The 24307-nt window shown below is 43.0% G+C and overlaps 1 protein-coding gene across 2 annotated transcripts in view; it reads left to right on the plus strand.

The window, feature by feature from the left end:
• Positions 1-24307, plus strand: part of KIAA1549L (KIAA1549 like) — a 272564-nt gene that overhangs the window by 175710 nt on the left and 72547 nt on the right. For both annotated transcript variants that reach the window (XM_063095748.1, XM_063095749.1), the window contains exons 6-10: positions 434-567; positions 6992-7154; positions 8687-8746; positions 14038-14189; positions 18223-18394. In XM_063095748.1, the coding sequence (XP_062951818.1) occupies positions 434-567; positions 6992-7154; positions 8687-8746; positions 14038-14189; positions 18223-18394 (681 nt within the window). The remainder of the gene's footprint in view (positions 1-433; positions 568-6991; positions 7155-8686; positions 8747-14037; positions 14190-18222; positions 18395-24307) is intronic.

Consider the following 24307-nt stretch of genomic DNA (forward strand, 5'->3'; position numbering starts at 1 on the left):
CAAGCTCCCTGGTGATATTCGATCTGCAAAATTTGTAAACCACAAGAGTGGAGAAACCATTGCAATTGAAACAATAAACTTTGTAAAGGAGGTCAATTGATTTTTTTCCTCTCCAAAGAAATAAAAGGCATGATCTCTCAAGTTATTATTTGTCAGTCTTTGAGCAGATGTCTACATATTCCAAAAAAATAAGATCACAAAATTCTTTGCATTGGTGGGAATCTTGGGTTCAATTGTGTGTCTAATTCTTCTATGTTATAAATCATTCTAAGAGCCACTTTCAAAACTACAGTCAAACCTTGTCCAGCCTTATTGTTTATTTACCTAATTTCTCTAATCTAAAATCATGTTGTTTTATATCATGACCACTATTAAATCCAAGGAATTAAGGCACAGAGCTTTGGTGAGCCCTGATTTATTACTCTCATTCTAGTGCTGCAGTTTGTGAGCCAAGCAGACAACATACAGTCCTGCAAGTTTGCTCAGACAATGGAGCAGAGGCTGCAGAAGGCATTCCAGGATGCTGAGAGGAAAGTCCTGAATACCAAAAGCAACTTGATGATTCAGGTAGGGAGGAGGGTGCTTCAAGTTATAGAGCTGACAGATAACCATAATGCAGATGTTGGCTGGAAATGATTTGGGTCTCCCATTTCAAAGCTGCCTTGTATAAGTGAAACTTTGTGCCTTAGGCATGTGATGTGGTCAATCACAGCAATGGAGAGGGTATCTAAATAGCTAGCTCACTGAGATTTGCCTGTTTTGTGATTTGCATTGGGTTATATTCCAGGCATCCACATAAGTAATTACTAGTTTACACAAATACACACACACATGTTTTATATTGATGGCTTACTATGTGCCAGGAGCTATGCTAAGTGTTTTACAAATATTTTGATATGTGCTATTCAAGACATCTTTCTGAAGTGTTCTTACCCCCCATTTCACAGAAGAGAGAACTGAGAAAAAGGTTAAGAAACTTCTAGAAGGTCACACAGTTGGTAAAGAATGGAACAAGGACTTGAGCCAAAGGCCCATACTCTTATCCACTATGCTACACTAGTATTAATGCATTATAGAAATGGGGTCCTTGATGAAATTTTTCACAAGCACATGAATTCTTTCCCAGGGAAATGCCATTCCCGGTGCACAACATTTTGGCTTCCTGGATTAACAGTGTTACACCACCAGAAGTTTTTCTCAGACCCATTTTTTGCAGTTATGTAGATATCATCCCATTAAGGACAGATGCTTTTAAATGATATTCATCCATCCCCCAAATTTCTCTAATTAAGTCTAGTATTCAATGTCTCTGTTTTGACTACTGAACTAAAGCCTTTGCAATTAGACCCAGTGGTTTTGAAATTGACATTTAGCATAAGTGGATTATCAGCAAAGCCAATATGATGTAGAAAGCATGCAATTTAATTTGAATGAGCAGCTTTCCCTTTCTAGATTCATCCAAAGTGTATATGGAAGTATCTCATTATGATTTGGTCCATATTAGACTAAGATCTAAAAATATGTCACAGACTCAAGATTTATATAAGGAGTGTGACTCAGCTCTATTGTGGGAAATCTTTTTCTTTTTGATTGGGTTTATGATTCTCATAGGTGCATGAGCCTATTTAGATCTTGGCAGCAGAGCATACTTTAATTGTATTCAGGAAGCACAGACTTATTGAGTGCCTGCTATTCATCAGGCACTCGGAGGGACACCAAGATAAATAAGCTGCCGTTGGCCTTGAGAAGCCTTTCTTGTATTGTTGTAGGTAGAGATGGGCCATTAAATGAAACTTTGTAAATCAAGTAGAGAACCTTCCTTGGAAAAGATTACAACAGATTTGCATCTTACAATAAGATTTGTATCTGAGTAGATTTTAGGTACTCTTGAACATTTTAACAACTCTTGAAATGAATGGATAATTGGATGAATTGCTTTATTAACCCTGTTTGCTTTTTGCCTTGCCTGACAGGAAGCCCAGAGCCAAACTTGTTGCCTGGATTTAATAATCCTCTCAGTCCCTATATCATGCATAGATAACTACATGCTGACCATCCCTCTGGGGTTGTCTTTCATCTGTTTTTTCAGGACCTGGTTTTGTAATTAATAAATTTTCATGTTATTGTGTTAAGTATAATTTGTAAGGCACCTTGAATCCTTTGTAGAATAAGAATAAGACATAAATATTTAATTAATTCATTCAGAGAGTCGTTGAAAAATAATTTTTTTCCCCACTTATAGTTTTATTATTAGGGGCTAGATTAGAGTTGACTCAATTGAGACCTTTTTTAGTTGCAAGTGACAGAATCCAAGCTTACAAGGCTTAAGCAAGAAAAGGAAGTAATTGACTCATGTAACTGAAAAGTTCACAGTTCAGTTACTTTGGGCACAATTGGGTCCAAGTGCTTAAATGATTTTTTCATGAAGTTCTCTCTTCATTTCTTGGCTTGCTTTGCTCTAGGTTGACATCATCCTCAGACCCTTCGGGTGGCCCCTAGCACCTCCAGGTTTGCTTCATCCTTATTGTCCACATTCTTGAGGTACTAAAGTGCCTTTTTTGTGTTGTGCACGTCAAAATCCTGGGACCCACTGTGCCCATTTCTGGACCTACTGTGGCCAAGGAGATGAAATGTCCCACTCAACAAGGCCTGGCTCAGATGCTGTGTTAGTCAGTTTTCTTTGGCTTATAACAGAATACCTGAAACTGGGTAATTTATAAAGAAATGAATTTAATTTCTTACAGTTTTGGAGGCTAGGAAGTCCAAGGTTGAGGATCAAGAGGTCACATCTAGTGAGGGTATTCTTTCCAGTGGGGACTCTCTGCAGAGTCACAAGGTAGGGCAGGGCATCACATGTCAAGACAGCTGAGCATGCTAACATGCTCTCCACTCCCGTGATAACTCACTAATTCATTAACCCATGAATGAATTAATCCATTTATGAGGGAATAGCCCTCATGATCCGATCACCTCTTAAAGGCCCTACTTCTCAATATTGCCATATTGGGGATTAAGTTTCAACATGAACTTCAGAGGGGACAAACATTCAAGCCATAGGAGATGCCCACTCCTGGAACTTTGGTGGGCCCTATCCAAAAGCCCCATCCAAAGCACATGAACAGATAGGAGAGGAGAGGTGGTTCCCCAAGGAAAACTGTGATGCTGTCATAGAAGAAAGGAGAGAATGGATGCTGGGTAGGCAAAACAATAGCTTTCCACTCCATCAGCCTAAGGTCTAATTAGCTAAATGAATCATGGCATGAGTGAGTGGGAAGTAAGAGATGAGGTCAGAAGCTGTAGGAGTCTTAAGAGTAAAGGGGTGATGAAAGTGTCCCCTGAGGGGGCTACTTCTATTGGGGGTCAGGGCATGACTTTCAGAAACCAAGGACTGTGACCTTAGTCTCAGTCCTGTGGAATTCTTATTTGTGGAGCTAGTGTTAAGTAGCCACCAAGAATGTTTATACTTTTCTTAGCTATAAAAAATGAACATGTAAAAGAAGATGTAAATAAATGGAAAGACATTTTGTGTTCACAGACTGGTAGACTTACTATTAAGATGTCAATATTACCCAAAGGGATCTATAAATTTACTGTAATCCCTATCAAAATCCTAGTGATTTTTTGCAGAAATAGAAAAATCCATTCTGAAATTTATATGGATCTCAAGGAATTTTTAATAGCCAAAGCAATCTTGGAAAAAGAAGAACAAAGTTGGAGGTCTCACATTTCCTGATTTTAAAACTTACTACAAAGCTACAGTGATCAAAACAGTGTGGCACTGGATAAAGACAGACATGTAGATCAGTGGAATAGAATAGAGAGCCTAGAAATAAACTGTCTTGCATATGGTCAAGTGATTTTTGATAGGGGTGCCAAGAGTATTCAATGGGGGAAAAAAACAGCCTTTTCAACAAGTTAGGAAAACTGGATATCCATATGCAAAAGAATGACGTTGGACCCTAACCTAACACCATTTACCAAAATTAACTCAAAATGGACCTAAACATAAGAGCTAAAACTATAGGACCCTTAGAAGAAAACATGGGAAAAACTTTATGACACTGGATTTGACAATGATTTGTTGGATATGACACCAAAAGCACAGGCAACAAAAGAAAAAAAGTAGATAAACTGGACTTCATCAAAATAAAAAACTTTTGTGCATCAAAGGACACTATCAACAGAGTGAAAAGGCAGCCCACAGAATGGAAGGAAAATATTTGCAAATCATATATTTGATAAGCAGCTAATATTCAGAACACATAAGGAATTCCTACAACTCAACAATAAAAAATAAAAAATAAAAAAACAATTAAGAAATGGGCAAAGGGTTTTTGAATACACATTTCTCCAAAAAAGATATACAGCTGGCATAAGCACATAAAAATATGCTCTACGTCACTAATCATTAAAGAAATGCAAACAAAACCATAAGATATCACTCCACATCTATCAGGATGGCTGTTAATCAAAAAAGAGAAAATAATAAGCGTTGGTGGAGATGTGGAGAAACTGGAACCCATGTGCATTGCTGGTGGGAAAGTTGGATGGTACAGCCACAGTGGAAAACAGTATGGTGATTCTTTAAAAAATTAAACATAGAATGACCATATGATTCAGCAATTCATTTCTGGGTATATACCAAAAAGAATTGAAAATAGGGACTTGAACAGGAATTTGTACACCCGTGTTCATAGCAGCACTATTCACGACAGCCAAAAGATGGCCGCAGACCAAGTATCCATCAACAGATGCATGGATAAACAAATGTGGCATACACATACGTACAATGGAATATTGTTCAGCATTTAAAAAGGAAGGAAATTCTGATGCACGCTACAACATAGATGAACGTGGAGGTCATTTTGCTAAGTGAAATAAGCCAATCACAAAAGAACAAATACTGTATGAATTCTCTTATAAGAGGTATCTACAGTTGTCAAATTAACAAGTGATTCCACTTTTAAGAGTTATCTAGAAAATTGAGCGGCGGTTTCTAGGGACTGGGGGGAGGGAGAAATTAGGAGTTGTTTAATGGGTACAGAGTTTCAGTTTGGGATGATGAAAACGTTCTGGAGATGGATGATGCTGATGGCTGCACAACAGTGTGCTTGTGCTTAATGCCACTGAACTATATACTGAAAATGGTTGAAATGGTAAATTTCGTGTTTTGTATATTTTATCAAAATAAAACAAAAAAGTATAATTTACCTGGTCAACTGTAGTTTGTACAGAGGTACCTACAGTGCAAGCTTTATAGGCTTCCTTAGGATCCAGTGAGATTTAATTTTGTTGAAAAGTGAAGAATAGAATGTTCACAGTCAAGATAAAGCTTGAAAATTAATTTTTTTAGTTATTATTTAGTTTTTTTTTTTTTTAGGTGGCAGTAATGTTGAGGTCTTTTGTTCAGGAAGAAGTGCCTTTCTTTCTTCTTGGTACCTTGGGAAAGAGATGCGAATACCTGTGGCTAAACCACATTCCAAAAATACTTCCAGAGAGGACAGTAAGAGTTGAGCAGAAACGTTGCCTCCATTTAGCATTAATTGTGGGAACAGAGGCTCTGGGTGAGAGACTTAAAAAGGAACTCCCACTTGTGGGAAAAAGTGAGAAATAAAGCAAAGAAGTTATTCTTGTCTGTCTTCTTCAAAGTCAGTTTTAGAAGGGCAATTGCAGGGATCTTCATATCTGAGCATGCAAAGGTCAGGGAGAGACCGGGTGTCAGTCAGCGTCCCAGCAGGAAAGAGAAGGCACACTCAGATGAAGGTAATTTGAGAAAAGTTCAATAAAAGGCCCCCTTTGTAGGAGTGTGGGCAGGCTCCAGGGAAACCGCAGGGACAGTGCAGTGTCCGAGGCTGTAACAGTCGGGCTTGATGGGACCAGGGCAGGGAGCAGTTACGGGGGCCTGGCAGGAGCCGGCTGTGACCCGCAGGGAGGCCATCCTGGGCATCGGCACTCTGACCTCCCTCTCCTTCTCTCCCATGTCCTCCTGAGCATCCTTTAGCTAAAGCTGGAGGGCAATGGAACCCACTAAGGTGGTCCACAAGGGTCTACCTCCAGGGGCACAGAACAGGATAGAGATGCTGGGTAGCAAGTGGATCTGGAGGAGAAACAGAAGACATCCAGCCCAGAAGCCCACCAAAAATGTCTCCAGATTGAACAACGTCCTACCACATGTGTTTTTCAGATCTCATCTGTGGGATATTTTTGCCCGTACATTTGACCCAGAAAACCTCATTTTCTGGCAACTAAGAAACTGACTTAGACAAAATGTGAGAAGAAAAAAATGCCATCTGATAGGATTTTTTTTCACTTGTTCTATATTGAATTAGTAGACCACAAGGAAATGTAATTGCACTGTAAAGAAAATATTCTGTACTTCTGAATCCCTTTTATAATTAGGTTCAGTCACCCTGCTCACGACTAGGTTGGTGATTAGCTGTATACGTTCCCGATCCTTTGAACTTTGAAATTCACTAGAGGTTTGACTCAGGCTTTCTTTGTCTGAGCAGTTGAGCCTTCCTTAAATTTAAAACTCATATGCTTTATTTTATATTTTCAGAATTATAAAAGCTGCCTGAGACAGTTTAGGCCCCAGAAACCTACACACACCAATGGTTAAGAACCCAAAGTCAGACTACCTGGGTTCGAATCCTTACTCCATCACTTATTAGCTGTGTGATCTTGGGCAAGTCCCTTGATCATTCTGGGCCTCAGTTTCCTCATCTGTAAAAGGGAATCATAACTGGCTACACCTGGTAGGGTTGTGGTGAGGATTAAATGAGATGATGTGCCATTCGCACAATGCCTGGCACATAGCAAGCAATCAGTAAACGATGACTATTGTTATTCTTGTCTCTTCCTTGCTGTTTTCCCACCTCCCTTTCATTCCTACCCTCAACTTCTGCTTAAACAACTTCTCCATGGCCTCCATGAAGCAGACCCTCATTTTATTTGGCATGTCTCCCTCCCCTTTCCTCCTGTGTCCATTCAGATCGTGAGCACGTCCAACGCCTCCCAGGCCGTCACCTTGGTATATGTCGTGGGCAATCAGAGCACGCTCCTCAACGGCACAGTGGCCAGCAGCCTCCTCAGCCAGCTATCGGCTGAGCTGGTGGGATTCTACCTCACCTACCCACCGCTCACCATTGCCGAACGTGAGTACATCCATGTCACACAGGGACCCCGTTGTTCCCTGGGGCCTTCCTCCATTCAGTAAACATCTGTTGTGCCAGGCCACATACTACCTCTTTTATCATAAAACGGCTGAAATATGTGATAAATTGATGGAAAGTTGATTGCAGATGGAAAGAAAGCTCTCGGTAGGTGCCTTTACCCTTCACATGTGTCTCGTTTCATTTTATCCTCATGACCACCCTGTAAAGTAGATGCAAATTTAGCCCCATTTTGCAGAGGAGAAAACTGAAGCCCCAAGAGGTTCCACCAGACACCCAGTCTCACATAGCTCGTGCAACATGAACATAGGGTTTGCATCCAAGCAGTCTGCTGTCTGAGCTTGCAATCCTGCCTGCTCGGGCATCAGTCCTTGGGCAGTCTGGATTGCTGCAATTTTCTCCCATTTCTGTCATGAGCAAATGTTACCAGACCTTAAGCCCCTGCCCTGGCTATAGATATCATAATGCAGCTCATCTGCAATCAATGTCATGACTTCACTTGATGAAGTCTCCATAGTCGAGTGGCCACATCTTCCTCTAATGCTCCAGTTACAAAATACTCATTACCATGCAGTAGGCAGAGTCCCAAAGACGATGCAGCCTGCATTTGGTATCGAAACACTTATGTGGTAGCCAAAGGAAGTAAAGGTTTGTACTCTTAAATTTAATCAGTCTTACATTTCACAAGGTCACTGGGAAAGAGTTTTTTTTAAAACACAATTAGCAACATTGTCTCATGATTTCCTTCTCTGGTTGTTTTTGATACTGTAAATAAATGAGATCATGTGTATGAATGTACTTAGCACATAGTAGCCACTGAGATTTTTTTCTGAATGTTTGTTTAATGGCAAGCTTTTGCAGACTTTATGTAGTAAGGAAAGATGACTCTGGATTTTATGAAAAAGATGATGTCATAAAGGATAGTATTGTGTCACATCCAGCAAGTGAAGAATTAATTTTCTTTCATCATTTTGATATTCTGATAATAACAGCTCAATAAGATTTATTGAGCATTAGCTATATGCCAGGCACTGTACTGAACCCTTTACATGTATTAACTCAACATACTTGTAAGGAAATATGAGACCTTTTGTTACAAGCCTTTGGCTAGTAATCTTAAGTCCTTGACATTGGAAAAATCCATTCAAGAGATGATTATTCCTAAAAATGTCAGTGATGGTTAGATAATTTTAAAGAGGAAAGCTACAGCTAGGACAGGTTCTATCTAGGTTTTGATAATGAAGGCATTCTACTTAAGAAGGTTTTGATGGAAAAACTGAAAGAGCAGAAACTCACAAATCCTAGAAAACTCTTCATCTGAAAGTTAGCCCTTTACTAAGTCTTTTCATGTTTTGAACAGCAAGGATAGTTTTAGCCTTTATGTTCTGGAGTTTCCAAGAATGATAAAGCAGGACTTATCTGCTTGCTATTTTCTCACTAATGTCCATTTCCTTTAACAATATTTATATATAAAACCTACAGAAGTAATTTTGTATATTTCTTATTTTTTTTAGCACTGGAATATCCCAACCTTGATATATCAGAAACAACCAGAGACTATTGGGTAATTACAGGTAATCTCTTATTTTGTTATTTCCCACTCTTCTTGCTATCAGGCTGGTTTGTTTTTAAAAGTTGCGTGCCATTCAGTAATAGAATGGGCACTTTTCACTGGTCCTGTCTGATAGGTCAGGGTGTTACTTCTGCAGAACCAGAAGGGGATGGAATAGACTGAGATAAGAAAAGCCTCATTCTGAAGTTAAGTAATAGATAAACAATGCAAAACAACTACCTTTAAACTCCCCACCCAGTGGCCTCCTCTTTGCAAAAAGCGGATCTATCAGGAGTTCCAGCATTAGCCTGGGGATGTCTAGAGCATGTCCATAGAATGGTTATCTGTTTATAGATGGTAAGCCTTTCTGCATTGCCATACAAAAGCCATATTAAGTCAGAGGAGTGTATGGCATGTGCTTTTCTCTCTCCCCAGCACGAGTCCCACACCCACACTAGTCCTGACAGTGAGGGCGGATGGAAGTGGAAGGGTGTTATGTGGCATTTTTTTTCCCTTGACATTTTCCAGCTGAGCTTTATGAAACAGCAAAAAGTTCTTGTGTTTTTCAGAAGCCAGACAGTAGCTCTGAAGATTACAGAAACAAGGATTGAGCACAAAGAGAGAGGACGGAGGTTTGTAGGAGGAAAAGTGGCCAGCCTAGCCAGAATGGGGAGGAAGAGGAGGAGGAGTGTATGAGTCTGTGCGTGATGCTGTAACAATGGTACTGCGGACTGGGGGGCTTAAGTGACAGAAATTTATTTTCTCTCAATTCTGGAGCCTGGAAGTCTGAGATCAAGGTCTCACAGGGTTGGCTTCTTTGGAGGCCTTTCTCCTTGGCTTATAGATGGACATCTTCTCCCTGTGTCTTCATGGGGTCGTCCCTCTGTGCATGTCTGTGTCCTAATTTCCTCTTCTTTTAAGGACACTGATCATATTGGATTAGGGCCCATCCTAATGCTCTCACTTTAACTTCATTACCTCTTTAAAGACTTTGTCTCTAAATAATGTCACATTCTGAGGTACTAGGGGTTAGGGCTTCAACATATGAATTTGGGGGGACACAATCTAGCCAATGATGAGAGGGTGGAAGGTCCTGAAAGTCTTGGGAGATGTGCCTGGCCAAGCAGACTGGTCTCAAACCTCCCTTCTTCCCTTTTCCGTCCCCTCCCTCACTTGCTGTCCCAAACAAGCAACAGATGGACTGCTGCCTAAAATACTAGGGAGCACGCACACCTGCTTGATGAAACCTGCTCAAGACCTCTTGTAAATGGCAGAAAATTGGATTCTCTCCCCTCCTTCAGAGCCACCGATACACAGAGATGATTTTACCTGCTAAGAAGGCAAACTAAGGAACTGAAAACAAACCCAAAAGAACAACTCACCAGGGTTATGCCCAAGAGAGAGACAGTGCTAACCCAGCAACACATTTTTGGAGCCAGCAGGTTATGTAACATTTACAAAATCATGATTCCTCCACAAGGAATGGTGCTTTTTAACTTGCAGACATTTTTCCTCTTCTGTTCACTTACAGGTTTACATCAAATAACACATTCTCTTTATACAGGCCATTCTCATCTACCTGTATCCTGCCCTGCCTCTGTTTCAGTGATAGAACCTTCATAAAAAGCTCCACACATGGTCTTGTTTTCAGGACTCTTCTGGGACTTAACCCCCTGCCCACTCACTTATGTAACCTTATTTGTTATGGCTGTTAGTAATCAGAATAAAGTGTGGCCTCCGTCATTGTGTTTGGGGCTGGTTGGGTCAGTTGCTTAGTGCTTGGGAGGGGCTGAAGCTTTGGGCAGCCACCACTAATCTGCTGCATCATTTACAGAAGAGGTAGGAGCTGAGAGATGAAGGTAGCTTTGTTCAGCCCTTAACGCCCAGACATTCATCATGGACTGTCTTCTGCTTATTGCTAACAGCCTCGAGGATTTGGAGCAACTCCCCTTTCTGTAGTTTCTGTTATAAAACCCTGACATGTTTTCATCTGTTTTCTAACTAAACTTATATTAAATATGTTTTTACATACTGTACACTTGTCTCCCAGAAGATGGGTCCGTCTTTGATGGAAAATCATTGGCTTAGGGTGACTTATGCAATCCCTCTTTATAGAGAGTCTAGGGGCCACCCTGCCATTTGGGGATTCTACAGTCAGGCTTGTTGATATGAATCAAGACAGAAATGCACAGACTCAATATTGCAGCCTGACAGAGGGGAGAGCCCATCTCAGATTTATTCTTCTGTCTTTATTTTACCCACTAGAGTCAAACTATCCCAGACCCAGCAATGGAAGGATCTCTTTTGGTCTCAGCTCTGCCATTTACTAACCTAATGTGTCCTTGAGCAAGTCACTCAGGCCCTCTGGGAGAATTATGAGCTGAGCATTAAGATTCTTTTAGCTCTGAATGTGTAGGATTCAACCACAAATAAAGCAATTTAGCCTGAGCACAGAAGGCTGAACTAGGCCGATGGTTTGCATTTTCAAGCCCAGTGTGACTATAAATAAGGAATAAGAGAACAAGTCATAGAATCTTCTGGACAAAGCTCTTCTAACACAGCTGGGGTCCTGCCCACCTCCTTGAAGCTGAATCAGCGGTGGCTAAGAGTGGTGGCCAGAGCCCTGGCTGATGTGCTCAGGGTGCTGCTGTCTTCTTGGTCACCTGTGCTAGAGCTGAGCTTCTGTGCATAGGAGAGATGTAAGTGCACACCCCTTTCCACTGCCTTCCGGGCAGGCAGAGAGGGCCGAGGAGCCCGAGCCTGCTGTGTGCCTCAGAGGAAGAGAGGAGCTGCATCCTGGGACATATTTCCATACTTTCATGTTATTTCTTCCTCTTGTAAGGATGTGGATAGCAAAGACAGAAGCACATTGTAACGACACTGCTACCATTTATTGACATCCTACCAAGTACCTTATAGCACAATGCTAGGAGCATTTTTTATTGAATTCTCTGTTCTTAACAACAATGCAATCAGGAGTAGATTTTGATCCCTGTTTTTTCAGATGAGGAACTAAGGCCCAGGGAAACTAAGCAACTTGCCAAGAATACTCAGTAAGAGGGTAAGGGGAAGCTGGGATTCGAACTCAGCCCTCTGCCTCCAACCCCGGCTCTCCCCCAGCCGCCTCCTAAGAAGGACACATTCTCTTTGCAGATAGCACCAATGAAGCATATGGGAATTATTTAGTTATTGATTCCCTTTGATTCTGTGGGAGGTTCTCCCAGCCTCCTGCACTTCCCTGGAGGCATCTTTTTAAATATTTTGTTTATAAAATACACACAACGTGAAATTTACCATTTTAACCACTTTTAAATGTACAATTCAGTGGCATTAAGTATATTCCCAATGTTGTACAGCCATCATTGCTATCTATTTTCAGAAATTTTTCATCACCTGGAGGCTTTTGATTCTTCCCCTTTCTTGATGTCTGCCTTTGAATATACTGAGATTCCCATAAAATAATACACACTGCTCCCCCTCGACTGTCCTGTGTCCCCTCTGTAACTCTCGTCCAGTGGTCAGGAGAGGTCAACTTAGAAGTAATAGTTGAGAAGTTTGATCTGTAATTCTACTAACGGGGGCATCTTTGAACCAGGGATTTCTTATCTGGGGCCAGGAGGTAGCCGGCCTGTCCTTGGCCTGATGCCTATGTCGTGAGGGATTCGAGGGTCCTCCCTGGGACCTGACAGTGGGAAGAGCACAGCAGTGTTTTATCTTTGTTTGCAGGAATTTGGCTGACAGCTGAGTGGGAGTCCCTCATCTGTCACAAGGGCCCTAAAAAGAGAGCTGCTTTATACCCTCCAGGGGGATTATTTGGCATTTATGGCTTCAAAGCAGTAATTTCTGAGACCCAGCTGTGGCTTATATTTCTTTCTTGATTTGTTGAAGCATCATTCTCTGTGTCTTGTTGACATCGCTTGCTTGGTCTGGGCCTGTGGAGAGTGTGATTGTGAGTGTTGGCTGCTGCAGGCACCCTGCTGTACTGGACGCCACGGCTACAACACGTTCTGTCTATCCAAGCTATTTCCATATCCTGGGAGACGGGTGCTATGAATGATCCTTGGCTGGACTGTGGTAAAACAACCTCTATCAAATGAAAAATCTTATAGTACATCCCCAGCCCTAGTAAATTTTGGACTCTTTAAGAAAATGAGAATTGTTCTTAGCATTTTAAATTTTAGATGTGACTGTGTTTGAGGTAGTGTTTGTGTGTTTGAGGTGAAGTGTGCTTCTCAAGGGACATGAAGCAAGGACTGGACTTTGGGGGTAGACAGAAAAAGGCAGTTGCCCCTGTGGTAAGTGGCCACAGCCATCCTAGGATGAACCTAGTCTTCAGTAAAACCCTCCTCCATGCACTAGTCATGGCCTAGATCTCCATCATTAATGTCTTGCCTGTTGACTACAGATACCCTGGGTATAGATGAAGCCCAGTAGTCAGGAGGGATGGGAAAGAAACAAGTTCCATTTACCTTCCAGGCACCAGGCACTGCTGAGCTGCTGTAGACATCCTGTCTCATTTAAACCCTAGAGCCCATTAGGATTTTGTTCACTGTGATGTACACTTTCTTATGCCCTTTTTGCAGAGAAGGACTTAGACTCAGAGAGGGCTAGTGGCTTGCCTAAGGTCCCACAGCTGGCAAGTGCCAGAACTGGGAGAGGGTGTACTCTTTCCATTCAGCTGTCTTATTCCTTGAGTGGAAGAGGATCTGAGGGGTCCTGGGCAGCTTTAGGAGTGGGCACCAAAAGTATCTCACAGAGGCGGGATAGAGGACACTCAAGAGGGTGTTTTGCCCAGATGTAACAGGTTGAATTGCAGGATGGAGCTCAGATTTCTCAGCAAAGCTGTTGATAAGAAAAAATAAAATAGAGGTAGCCCTTAGCCAGGGCATCTGAGCGGGAACCAGCAAAAAACTCAGTTAGCTGTACCTGCAGCTATTCTGTGTTCCCATTGGACTCTTAGCAACACATATCATCTTCAATAGAGTTCGGGTTTAATAGAGCAGCATTAGACAAATCACAGCTCTTAGAGGAGTCACACAAGCCTGTTTTGAGTTTGAACCCTGACTCTGCTATTTACTACCTGTGTGGTCTTAGACAAGTCACTTAAGTTTTTCAGCATCTATAACATGTAGGTAATGATTCCTGACTCCTGGGGCTGTTGTAAAGGTGAAGTGAGGTAAGGATGTCCAAGCCCTAAAATGAGGTAGGGCATGTTAGCCCTTACTGGCTGGTGCAGGGCCAGTGGTGGTTGTGGTGACTGAAGCAGCAGCAAGCCTGTCTTCTTAGCGTCCCCTTTGCCTTCTGCACCCACAGTGCTGCAGGGCGTGGACAATTCGCTGGTGGGCCTGCACAACCAGAGCTTTGCCCGGGTCATGGAGCAGCGCCTGGCCCAGCTTTTCATGATGTCCCAGCAACAAGGTCGGAGGTTTAAACGAGCCACCACCCTGGGAAGCTACACTGTGCAGGTGGGTGTGTGCAAAGCCACTGGGGTTTTCTAATAACTGTGGGGGAATGTGCTTCCCGAGACTAAATAGACAACTGTGTACAGAAAAGCTGCAAACTGACTAAGCCATTTAATCAGCATTGTTTGGGGGGTTGACGGTCTAACTGTCAGAAACATGAAGGAGGGTGAGAGTTAGCTATTCCTGCATTGTCACTGACTAGGTTATAAGGAAAGGAGGGCTCAGAACAAATTCCGCACACACGCTGATATTCACGAAACAAAAAATTATTAGTAAGCAAGCACAAACGAGTCATTAACCTATTCTGTGAGCTCAATGAAGTCCCAGCTCTCTGTCCTTTTAGGCCCTATCACCACTACCATGAATGGCAGATGCACCAACATTCCAACGCAGGATTCTAAGCTCATAGTGGACACACGACCACACAGAGATTTAGGCTAGCTGGGGAGATGTAGCAGACACTAGTGTTGCTCTGCCCATAATCCCCTACCATTTCTGTGCATGCCAGTGGGAATTCCAACAGCCGGACTCTGAATCTTTATTGGAGGGCTGCTCTCGGGATGCCAGACCCCACTTTGCCCATGCCATGCTGGCCAGAACTGCCTGGGAATTAACCAGTGGGGGTAATAAACACCCCGGCTCCCTCACCCCTTGGCTAGGAGAATTCTGAAATGTATGTTTTAGATTATTTCCAGAGCTTTCCCACAGTATTAAGCTTTAGTTACCCACTCTGGTAACTTGCTTAATAATGCTCCTTTTCCACCCCTGTATCACCTCCTCAGCCTCCTGTCGGCTCCTTATACCTGTTTTACAATCACTTGACTCTTCTCAGGGTCTGCTTCTCAGGGAACCCAGTCAAGGCAGTAGCCATTCCCAAAGGTAGATTTTCTAAGCCTCTGTACATACCCTATTCAGTTTCTGCAAGAATGGAGATATCTCTAGCATATTCTAGCCAAGCTGCATATTTTGAATATCACTAATTTCGCCAATGAGAATCCATCTCTAACATATGTTATGCTAATTAACAAAGCTCTGTTGAGCAAGATATCTAATTACAGAAGCACTCCGGGTATCTGCCTCTGCAGTGTGGGCTTCCTAATTGGAATCTAGCAGACTAGCATATGAGCCTCTGATTTATAATTGACCGCATTTAGGGTGCAACTGATCCTCTGCACACATGCATAGTATTACACACTGTCTATGAGGAAGCGTTTTAAAGGAAATAGTAGATGTTTAGCAGAATCTGTCTGCAGATCATGCCCCCAGGCAATCTTAAAAATCAAACAGTCCATTTTTTGGAGCACACTTCCCTGCTCAAGTCTGCATCAAGCCCCTGATGAGACTCCAGGTCCCTCCATTCAGAATTGGTGAATGTAGTCCCTTGTTCTACTGGATGTTGCTTGGATTCTAAGTCTTTGTGGCCTATGACGAGCTTGTCACAGGGTAAAGCAATGTTTAATTTCATGGGCCAGGTTTATGATATCCCCTTTGTAGGTGAGCCCTGTAATTCACACTTCTCCATCTGACAGAAAGGGAGTGACTGTGAAATGAGATTTGTATCAGTCAAAGGGAGAGAAAGGGCTTCCTTGCAATCCTGGTGCCTGGTGTTATTTGTGAACCTAAGAAACCTAACACATTCTGCATGTCTAAAAGGGCCTAGAGAGTCCCTCATTTTTTTCTAAGTGCTTATTGCACTTGGCCCCTGTAGCTGCCTGGAAAGTCTGAGTGAAGCAGGTGGGGTTTATTGCTGCAAATTCCTAATTTACAGAGGCTGTAGATCACCTTCTAACATCATCTTTAAAGAAATCTTGATAAGAATTTGCCATTAAATCGAAATTGAGTGAAGTTATTAGAAGGTCATTCACCACCTTCTCCCTGGTTGTACTAACACTCTCCCCACCTTCTTTCCCACTAGGGAAAGGAATAACATGCCCAACTTTCCCAAAGAAAAATTCACTCTACGTAGCTTACATCATCCTTTCATCCAGAGACCTTTCTTTTAGGCTCAGATAATTTTAAAAGATGAGCTGCCTTCATGAATATGGAGATTTAGGTGTCTAGAATCAAAGATATTTCTCTAGTTAATATATTTGAAAAATTGAGTCCTAAGAAGAAATACATATGACCAATCAATGTTTTTAAATGTTTGACTTCATTTTAAACATTTGACTTCACAAGATGCCATTTTTACTTCCAAAGATTAGTAAAACAGTACCATTTTACACTCCCCCAAAACAGACATGGACTTTCGGTTGCTTCATATCCTTGTCAACACTTGGTGTTGTCAGTCTTTATTTTAGCCCATTCTGGTAGGTGTATAGTGATGTCTCGTGGTTTTAATTTGAATTTCCCCACTGAGCATTTTTTGTGTGCTTATTGGCTATTCAGATACTTTTCTTTGTGAAGTATCTGATCAGATCTTTTGCCATTTTTTATTGGGTTGTGGTAATATCTATTTTTCAATTGTTATATATAGCATACATACAAAAGAGTGCAAAAAATATGCAGAGTTTAAAGAACTAATGAAAAGAATACACAACCCAAAGGGTGAGAACATTACTCTTACCTTACCCCAGAAGACTTTTATGTGTCTTCTCTGATTATACTCCCTCCCCTCCATTAGAGTTGAATGTGATTCTGAATTTTGTATTATATCGTTCCTGTATTTCCCGTATGGATATTACCGTCCATGTGTGTATTCCTAAACAGTACATCATGTAGTTTTGCCTGTTTTTGAATTTTATGTTCTGGGACTTGTTTCTTTTTCTCAACATCAGGCTTTTGTATTCATTCATATTGATAGGAATAGCCATAGATCATCTGTTTTCATCACTCTATAGTATTTCATTGTGTGACTAGACCATAACTCATTTATCTAGTCTACTATTAATGACTTTTGAATTTTCAGGTTTTATACTATTATGAACAATGTTGCAAAACTTTTCTGTAGTATCTTTTAATATCCTATGAAACTCATAATCTGTAACATACATTTTGGAAAATACTGTACTGTACTATGTTTATCAACTGTTAATTATAATAGTGAAAAGCTGATAACCTTAAATGTTCAAAAATGAAGGGTTAGTTAGTTTTACCAAACATGTATATGTAGAATACTATGTAGGTATTAAAATTTGTGTTATAGTATTTATGTTTATCAATTGTTAATTACAATAGTAAAAAATTAATAACAATCTAAATGTTTAGTAATAAAGGATTTGTCAAATAAGTTTTTGAGGTATGTATGGGAATGTCATATAGAGATAAACATTTATGCTTTTGTTACATTTAAGGCCATTTAATGATGCAAGTAAAAATAGCAAGATATGATATACAGAGAATATAATAAATAATTTCATAAAATAACAAGAAAAAGGTTTGTGTGGATAAAAGCAAAGAATAGAAGCAAATACTCCAAAATGATAACATAATTAGCATGTGGTAGAAGGATTACAGATCGTTTTAATTTTATTTCATTTCTTGATGCTTTTCCATATTTTCAAATTTCCGATAGTGAATATCTATAACTTTCACAGTGGAAAAAAAGCAAAATTGTTATTTTAGACAAAGAACTTTGAGTTTCCAGGTACTGCTTTTATCAGAGATCTTTTGAATCACAGACATACACAAGTAAGTTAATTTTTTTCCTTTCTGGCAATTGCAGATACTTGAAATTAAAAATCTTGTTTGAGAGTAACCTAACATGCCCTGAATTACAGGTGGAAGCCTATTTTCAAATGAGGCCAGAGTTCTGTGGAGGCTGGGAGTATCTCTCTTCCATGTTTTTTTCTCCATCCTCAAACTGTTCTTTCCAGATGTTCATATTTCTCAAAACGTTTTTTCTTCTCGTCCCCTGCTGCCACGATAGTGGGCTTCCTGCGATGCTGGATATAGGGAGGTACACAAAGGTTGAGGTCTAATGCATATGTGTGGGTCCACTTAGCCCAGAGTCAGGAGAGGAGCCTGCTGATTGCCTGGTGATTGTGTGGTTGGTGCAAGATGCCCTGTAAACACACGGCTTCTCTTTTTCTGGAAGATGGTGAAGATGCAGCGTGTGCCAGGACCGAAGGACCCGGCGGAGCTGACTTACTACACCTTGTATAACGGGAAGCCCTTGCTGGGAACTGCAGCGGCAAAGATCCTGAGCACCATTGACTCCCAGAGGATGGCCTTGACCCTGCATCATGTTGTCCTCCTGCAAGCTGACCGTAAGGGCATAGTCTCTTTATTCAGTATTTCTAATACCATTAAATGTTTCCTGCAAGTTAAAGTGATTCCCCTTGTTGATGGTCTTGGAGCTAATCATATTTCTGTTTTGGAAGGTTCTTAAATCAATCAGCTATGTTTTTGGTGTTTTTTGAAGCAGTAAGTTTTGGGTAAGGGATACATTTTGGATATTAGAATGATGGTAATGATATCACTCTGACCTCAAGTCCTACCCACTCTTCCTCCTTAGTGTGATCTAGTGAACAGTTATGAAAAACCACTATAGCGGAGATTATATTCGTATGCTGGGGGAATTAAAGATAATTTGACTCAGCAAACATTTGTAGAGTCCCCTATGAAATGTGCTTACTGCTGGAGGGCATACAGAGGTGGGCATGACCTGGTTCTCACCTTTAAGGAGCAGGGTGAGTGGATGCAGATGCAATGGAATATAACAGAGAGAAGCACAATGAGATGGCAATGTGACACAGGGGTCAACAGGGGGAGGGACATTCAGAAAGAATGAGCAGAGGAAAGATATGAAAAATAATAGCTGCCTCTTGGAATACCCTCCCTGGTGGCAGCTACTATGCTAGTTACTTTGCCTAGATTTTCTCTTTCTCCTCTCATTGGGGCAATGCTTATTCAGCTCCAAATTATAGGAGAGGAAACCAAGGTCAGAAAAGATAAATAACCTGCTCAGCATTACAGAACAAGTATCTGAGTAGCCACGATATGAATCGATCTGTCTGACTTCAACCCCATGTTCTTAACTATATTACACTTTAAGATTTTAGCAGAGTCAGAGAAGGGGTGTGTGTGTTCTAGAAAGAGAGGGCAACATGAGCCAAGAATGGATGTGAAAAGTACCAGGAGTGCTTGAAAGCCAAGGCGTTCAAATTGCCTGGAGTGAAGAAGCAGATGGAGGAGTGGATGGGATTAGAAAGGTATATGGGTTTGGAAACTCGGGCCTTGAATGGAGGGGGAAGGAGATTGTACAAAGATGGTTGGCTGTGGGTGCTATGGAAGATTTCTGAGCAGGGGAGTAATATCACTGGGACTACCCATTATTTAGGGAGATTACTCAGTCAGCAGTGTCCAGGATGGAAGGAGACACGAAGTGGCAGGACCAGTGAGGAGGCTCCATCACGACCCAGGCATTGGGGACCCAATCAAAGGCAATAAAGAAAGTGGGGGGAGGGAGGGCACGAAGGTGAAAGATTGTGTGGTAGAATTTAGTATTTGGCAACATGCTGGGCATGGAAGGGCATGGAAATCCGTCTCCCGTGGGTTTCCTAGTTGGTGTCTACACTCTTCAAGAACCTGACACCTGCTCGGGGTTTTCCTCTCCTCCTCATCTCTTGCCTTCATCTGGGGTGACTTTGCTTCCAGGGTGACGGCCCCGTACACATGCTGTCATGCTCCACCAGCATGTCCTCACAGACACACCTTTGCCTAGGAGCAATGATGGTCACTCTCTGCAATCTGGTTTTTGAAATGACATTTTAAACCAAGAGTCTCTTCCTTCTCTCCTTGTGGGCTCTGTCCTCATCTTTGGTCGGCTGTTTTGCTGCATTCTCTTCACGTGGATTCCCCGGGGTTCTGTTTTCAGCTCTTTCTCCCTCTCTGTAGGTGGAGAACAAGTCGTAGCGGACAGGAGTGAGAACAATTGCAGGTGCCTGGGCAAGAGGTGGAGGTGCTAGAGGTGGAGACTCGGGGAAGTGGGTGGGTTCGGGATATTTTTGAAGACCGAGCCGATGGGAGAAGATAATGGATTTTGTATGTGGCAGGAAGAAGGTGTGGGTCGGAGGAGTCAAGGGTGACTCCTAGGTGTTGGCTTGAGCACTGCTTGTGGTTCCATTTGTTGAGATTCAGAAGATGCAGGACAGAGAGGTTTAGTGGGGCTGGAATAGGAATGGGGGAGCTGGAATTGAGAGTCTGGTTTTCAACATGTTAGATTGGAGATGTCTCAACACATAGGTGACATTGAGAGCTAAGGGAGTAGGTGGGAACAACTAGGAGATGAATCTAGCTGGGGAGAAAAGGAGGAATCTGAGCGCTGGAGGATCCACGTGTGGGAGGAGCAGAACCAGCATTGGACCCTGAGAAGGAGCAGCCAGGGAGGTGGGAGGAACCCCGGGAAAGGGTGGGGCTCAGAAAGCAAGCAAAGAAAGTGAATCTTACAGAAGGGAGTGAGCGACTGTGTCTACTTATATTCTCGAGAGGCAGAATACAATAGGATAGAGATTAGCAGGATTTGGTGAGAAAGAGGTTGTCAGTGCCCTTGGCAGGAGTGGTTTCCAGGATGAGGTGGGCTGAGGAGAGGATGGGGATGGGGAGGCAGCTACAGTGAAGGGGAGAAGATTAATGGGGCAGGTGCTGCAGGGGCACATGGGAGATAGTGGCCTGTGTGTGAATATTGATGGGGACGCTGTAATCGAGTGGGAGAAGTCAACAGCACAGAAGAGAGGCAAGAATTGTAGGAGCAAAGTCCTTCAGTGGATGGGGGGTGGGACCTATTGCACGAGTGGCAGGGTCTGCAGGGACAGCTCAGCCTTTTGTAACGGGAAGGAAAGTAGAGTTCAGGGGTACATTTGGTCATGGAGGCCTGAGGACATTTCCTCTGTTTCTGCTCTCCTGGGGCAAAGTGAAGTGATGTTGGCAGCTGAGGTCGAGCTTGTGTGGGAGGGATTTGAGCAGGTGCAGTAGTAATACACACCAAGGACAGAAGTGCAAGCTGATGAGAGAAGTGCTGTGAGATTGGCAGGACTCCCTCCTCCTTGGTCCTCACTGCCACGTCCCGACCATTTCTTCTATTTTTTCACAGTCCCACATCCTCTGAACCTCCCGCTTCCTTGCTGCTGAGGTCTCTAGACCCCAGGGGACCTGCATCAGTCACTGGAGGTTTTCCCACCTGTTTCAGTGTCCCTTCCTCTCCAGCACTTCTGTCCCAATCAGCCTGCTACTTTGGCCTCTCAGTTCTATGACCCCCTCAATTCTGCTCGAGGCCTGGTGGGGCTTGGGAAGGGGTGGGAAGGGGAACTGGCTTCATCGAGAGCAAGAGGTGAACAGAGTGTCAGGAGAAGAGGCTGCGGCAAAGGGGACTTTGCTGGTGGCAGTTGATGGGGAACAGTGGCAGGATTTAAGAGCTGGGGGCGGTGAGAGCAACCTCATCAGGTCAAATGCACAGAGCCTTTTGGAAAGGAGAGTGTGGGTGGCAAGGGATGGCCAGAGGCTCTGCTGTGGCTCAGAGAGCAGGGTTCCACCTGTCTGCCTGGCTCCAAAGCTGCTACCCTCTGACCCTTTCCCCTCTACTCCTTTGTCTCCTTCAAACCTGCGCGATCCTCTCAGGTCCCTTCTACAGTAACTCACACGTCTGTTTCCTTTTCTCCATTTCCTCCTTCTCTCCTAATTGGACTGTGGCACTAGCTTCTCAGATGACTCAGCCTGTTACTCTCCCACGAATGTGCTTCCTCCACTGCAATTAGAGTCGTTGTGATACAACATAGAGTCAGATCTCAGATCTATTCCACTTTAAGCAATTTTTGGTGGCCCTCCGTCATTTACAGAATAAAATCCAAACTCCTTGAAATGGGTCTTCACAACAGGTGCTTGGCAGATGTTCAGGTCTCTTCACAACCTGGTCTCTGGGCTTCTTTTCCGCCCGTACCACCTGCTTTTCTCTCCTCCGTATCTCAAGCTTCAGCCAGCAGGAACATTCATCCTTCACTTCCCGGCCCCTGGGAGCCTTCCCTGATCCTGGGGGCCCTGCCCTCCATCTTCTTAGTTCCAGGAGCTCCCACTACCTTTATCACATAGGGCAGTGATGAATTGTTTTCTGTCTGCCTTCCTCATGAGCTCTTTAAAAAGACAAAGGAACCAACCTTTTTGAAATGCCTCTGGCAGGCCCTGAGAGAGGTGCGTGGCTAGAAGACATCAGAGCAGAGCAGTTGAGGGCAGAGCTTTGAAATAAGGCAGATCCGGCTCATGTCCCTGCCCTTCCACTTTCTAACTATGAGCTTAGATTCAAACTAATTAGCCCCTCTGACCTTCATTTTCCTCATCTGTAAAATGGTAATATAAAAAACACCTACCTAATACAGCTACTTAGAGAATTAAAAGAGATAAATTGCCTGTTAGGGCTTAGTGCTGTCCTGGGGCACCTATCAATCACTTAGGAAGTCGTAACCAAATCTCGTTTCTCCATAAGGTAGGAGGACTAAGGGGAGAGGAAACGAGGAATGAAAGGTGATTGGAAGGTAGAGATCCCATGTGCTAGAGTGTGGGTGCTACTGATGACCATAGACAGGGACTTGGAGAGGAGAAGCATTTTATAAAGGAGAAGGTAATTTATTGTTTGGGCCATGTTAAGTTTAAGGTGATGACAGATTGAGGGGATGCCAATGGATGTTGAAGGGGTGCTGTTGGGATAAGGATGAATGGTTGGGATACGAAAGGATGTTGATAGGATATCCTATTGAGGTTAGGAAATGTGTTCAGAATTCAAGCCTAGATCTCAGGAGAGAGATTCAAGTTAACACTATAGATTTTGAAAACTACGTGGATACATGTTAGAATTAAAATCCCAGAAAAAGCTGCAAGTACTTGAGGAAAGAATATAGCTGGAGGATAGAAGAGGAAAGCGAGAGGACAGACTCTAGGAAATACCTCCCTCCCCAGGAGCGGGTGAGGAGGAAGATGAGACCAATGAAGAAGAGGAGGAACAGAGAATTTTTACATCCCATTTTCTCCTAATAGCTTTGGAATCAGCCTACACTGTTCATCTGAGGTCAGGACTTTGAATAGAGAGTCACAGCATTGAACGGTTTGTGCCCCTGAAGGGAGAGTTAACATTCTGTGTGTTCCGGTGCCTTCTAAATCGCTAGGTCTAGGGTCGAGACTGGAGCATGCAATGCCCACCCGACCCTCATCGCCTCTGAGTGACGGGCAGTATTTGACTTCCAAAGAAGCTGCTGTGTTTCTCATAGAGGTTTGCATGTGCTCTGTTTGCAGGATCTAGAGTAAGAGGTCATCCAGCTCAGGGAGCAGGGAGTATTGTTCCCATGGAGACTAAAGCAGGAAGCGGCTTCCCTTACACAGTCATCAGACATCTACCTAAAAACACACACACACACACACACACACACACACTTAAAGAAAGCAACAGACTGACCCTCTGGTGAAGAGGACTCACACTCATTCATCCCTTTAACAAATATTTATTGAAAGGCCGGCCCATGGCTCACTTGGGAGAATGTGGTGCTGATAACACCAAGGCCATGGGTTTGGATCCCTATATAGGGATGGCTGGTTAACTCACTTGGGCACTTGGGAGAGCGTGGTGCTGACAACACCAAGTCAAGGGTTAAGATCCCCTTACTGGTCATCTTAAAAAAAAAACAAATTTATTGAGCATCTACTATGTGCCAGGCACTAGAGATATAGCAGTGAACAAATCAGACAAAAATCACTGTCCTCATGGAGCTTACATTCCTGAGTGGGCAGATCAAGTAAACGAAATAAACAAGTCATATGTTAGATGCTAATAAGGGGTATAGAGAAAAATTAGGCAGGGAAGGGCTAGCAGATGTCGAGAAGATAATGGAGCAATTTAAAATCGTAGGGGAGTCAAGAAGAGGATCACTGAGGCAGTTGCCTCTGAGTGACCATCTGAAGGAAGGAGGCAGGGAATGGTCCCTGAGGATGTCTGGGGGCCTCCAGGCAGAGGGAGGAGAGTTTGAGAGCCAGCAAGGAGGTCACTAAGCAAGCAGAGTGGTAGCAATGAAGTCAGAGGCCTGGACGAGGGGCCACCATCACTAGGGCCTCGTGGGCTGGCCCTGAATGGGCTGAGAAGCCACAGGAGGGTTTGGGCAGGATGACGTGGACTGAGCGCTCACCAGCTGCTGGGCGCTGGG

The sequence above is a fragment of the Cynocephalus volans genome, chromosome 4, assembly GCF_027409185.1.
Source record: "Cynocephalus volans isolate mCynVol1 chromosome 4, mCynVol1.pri, whole genome shotgun sequence".
NCBI lineage: Eukaryota > Metazoa > Chordata > Mammalia > Dermoptera > Cynocephalidae > Cynocephalus > Cynocephalus volans.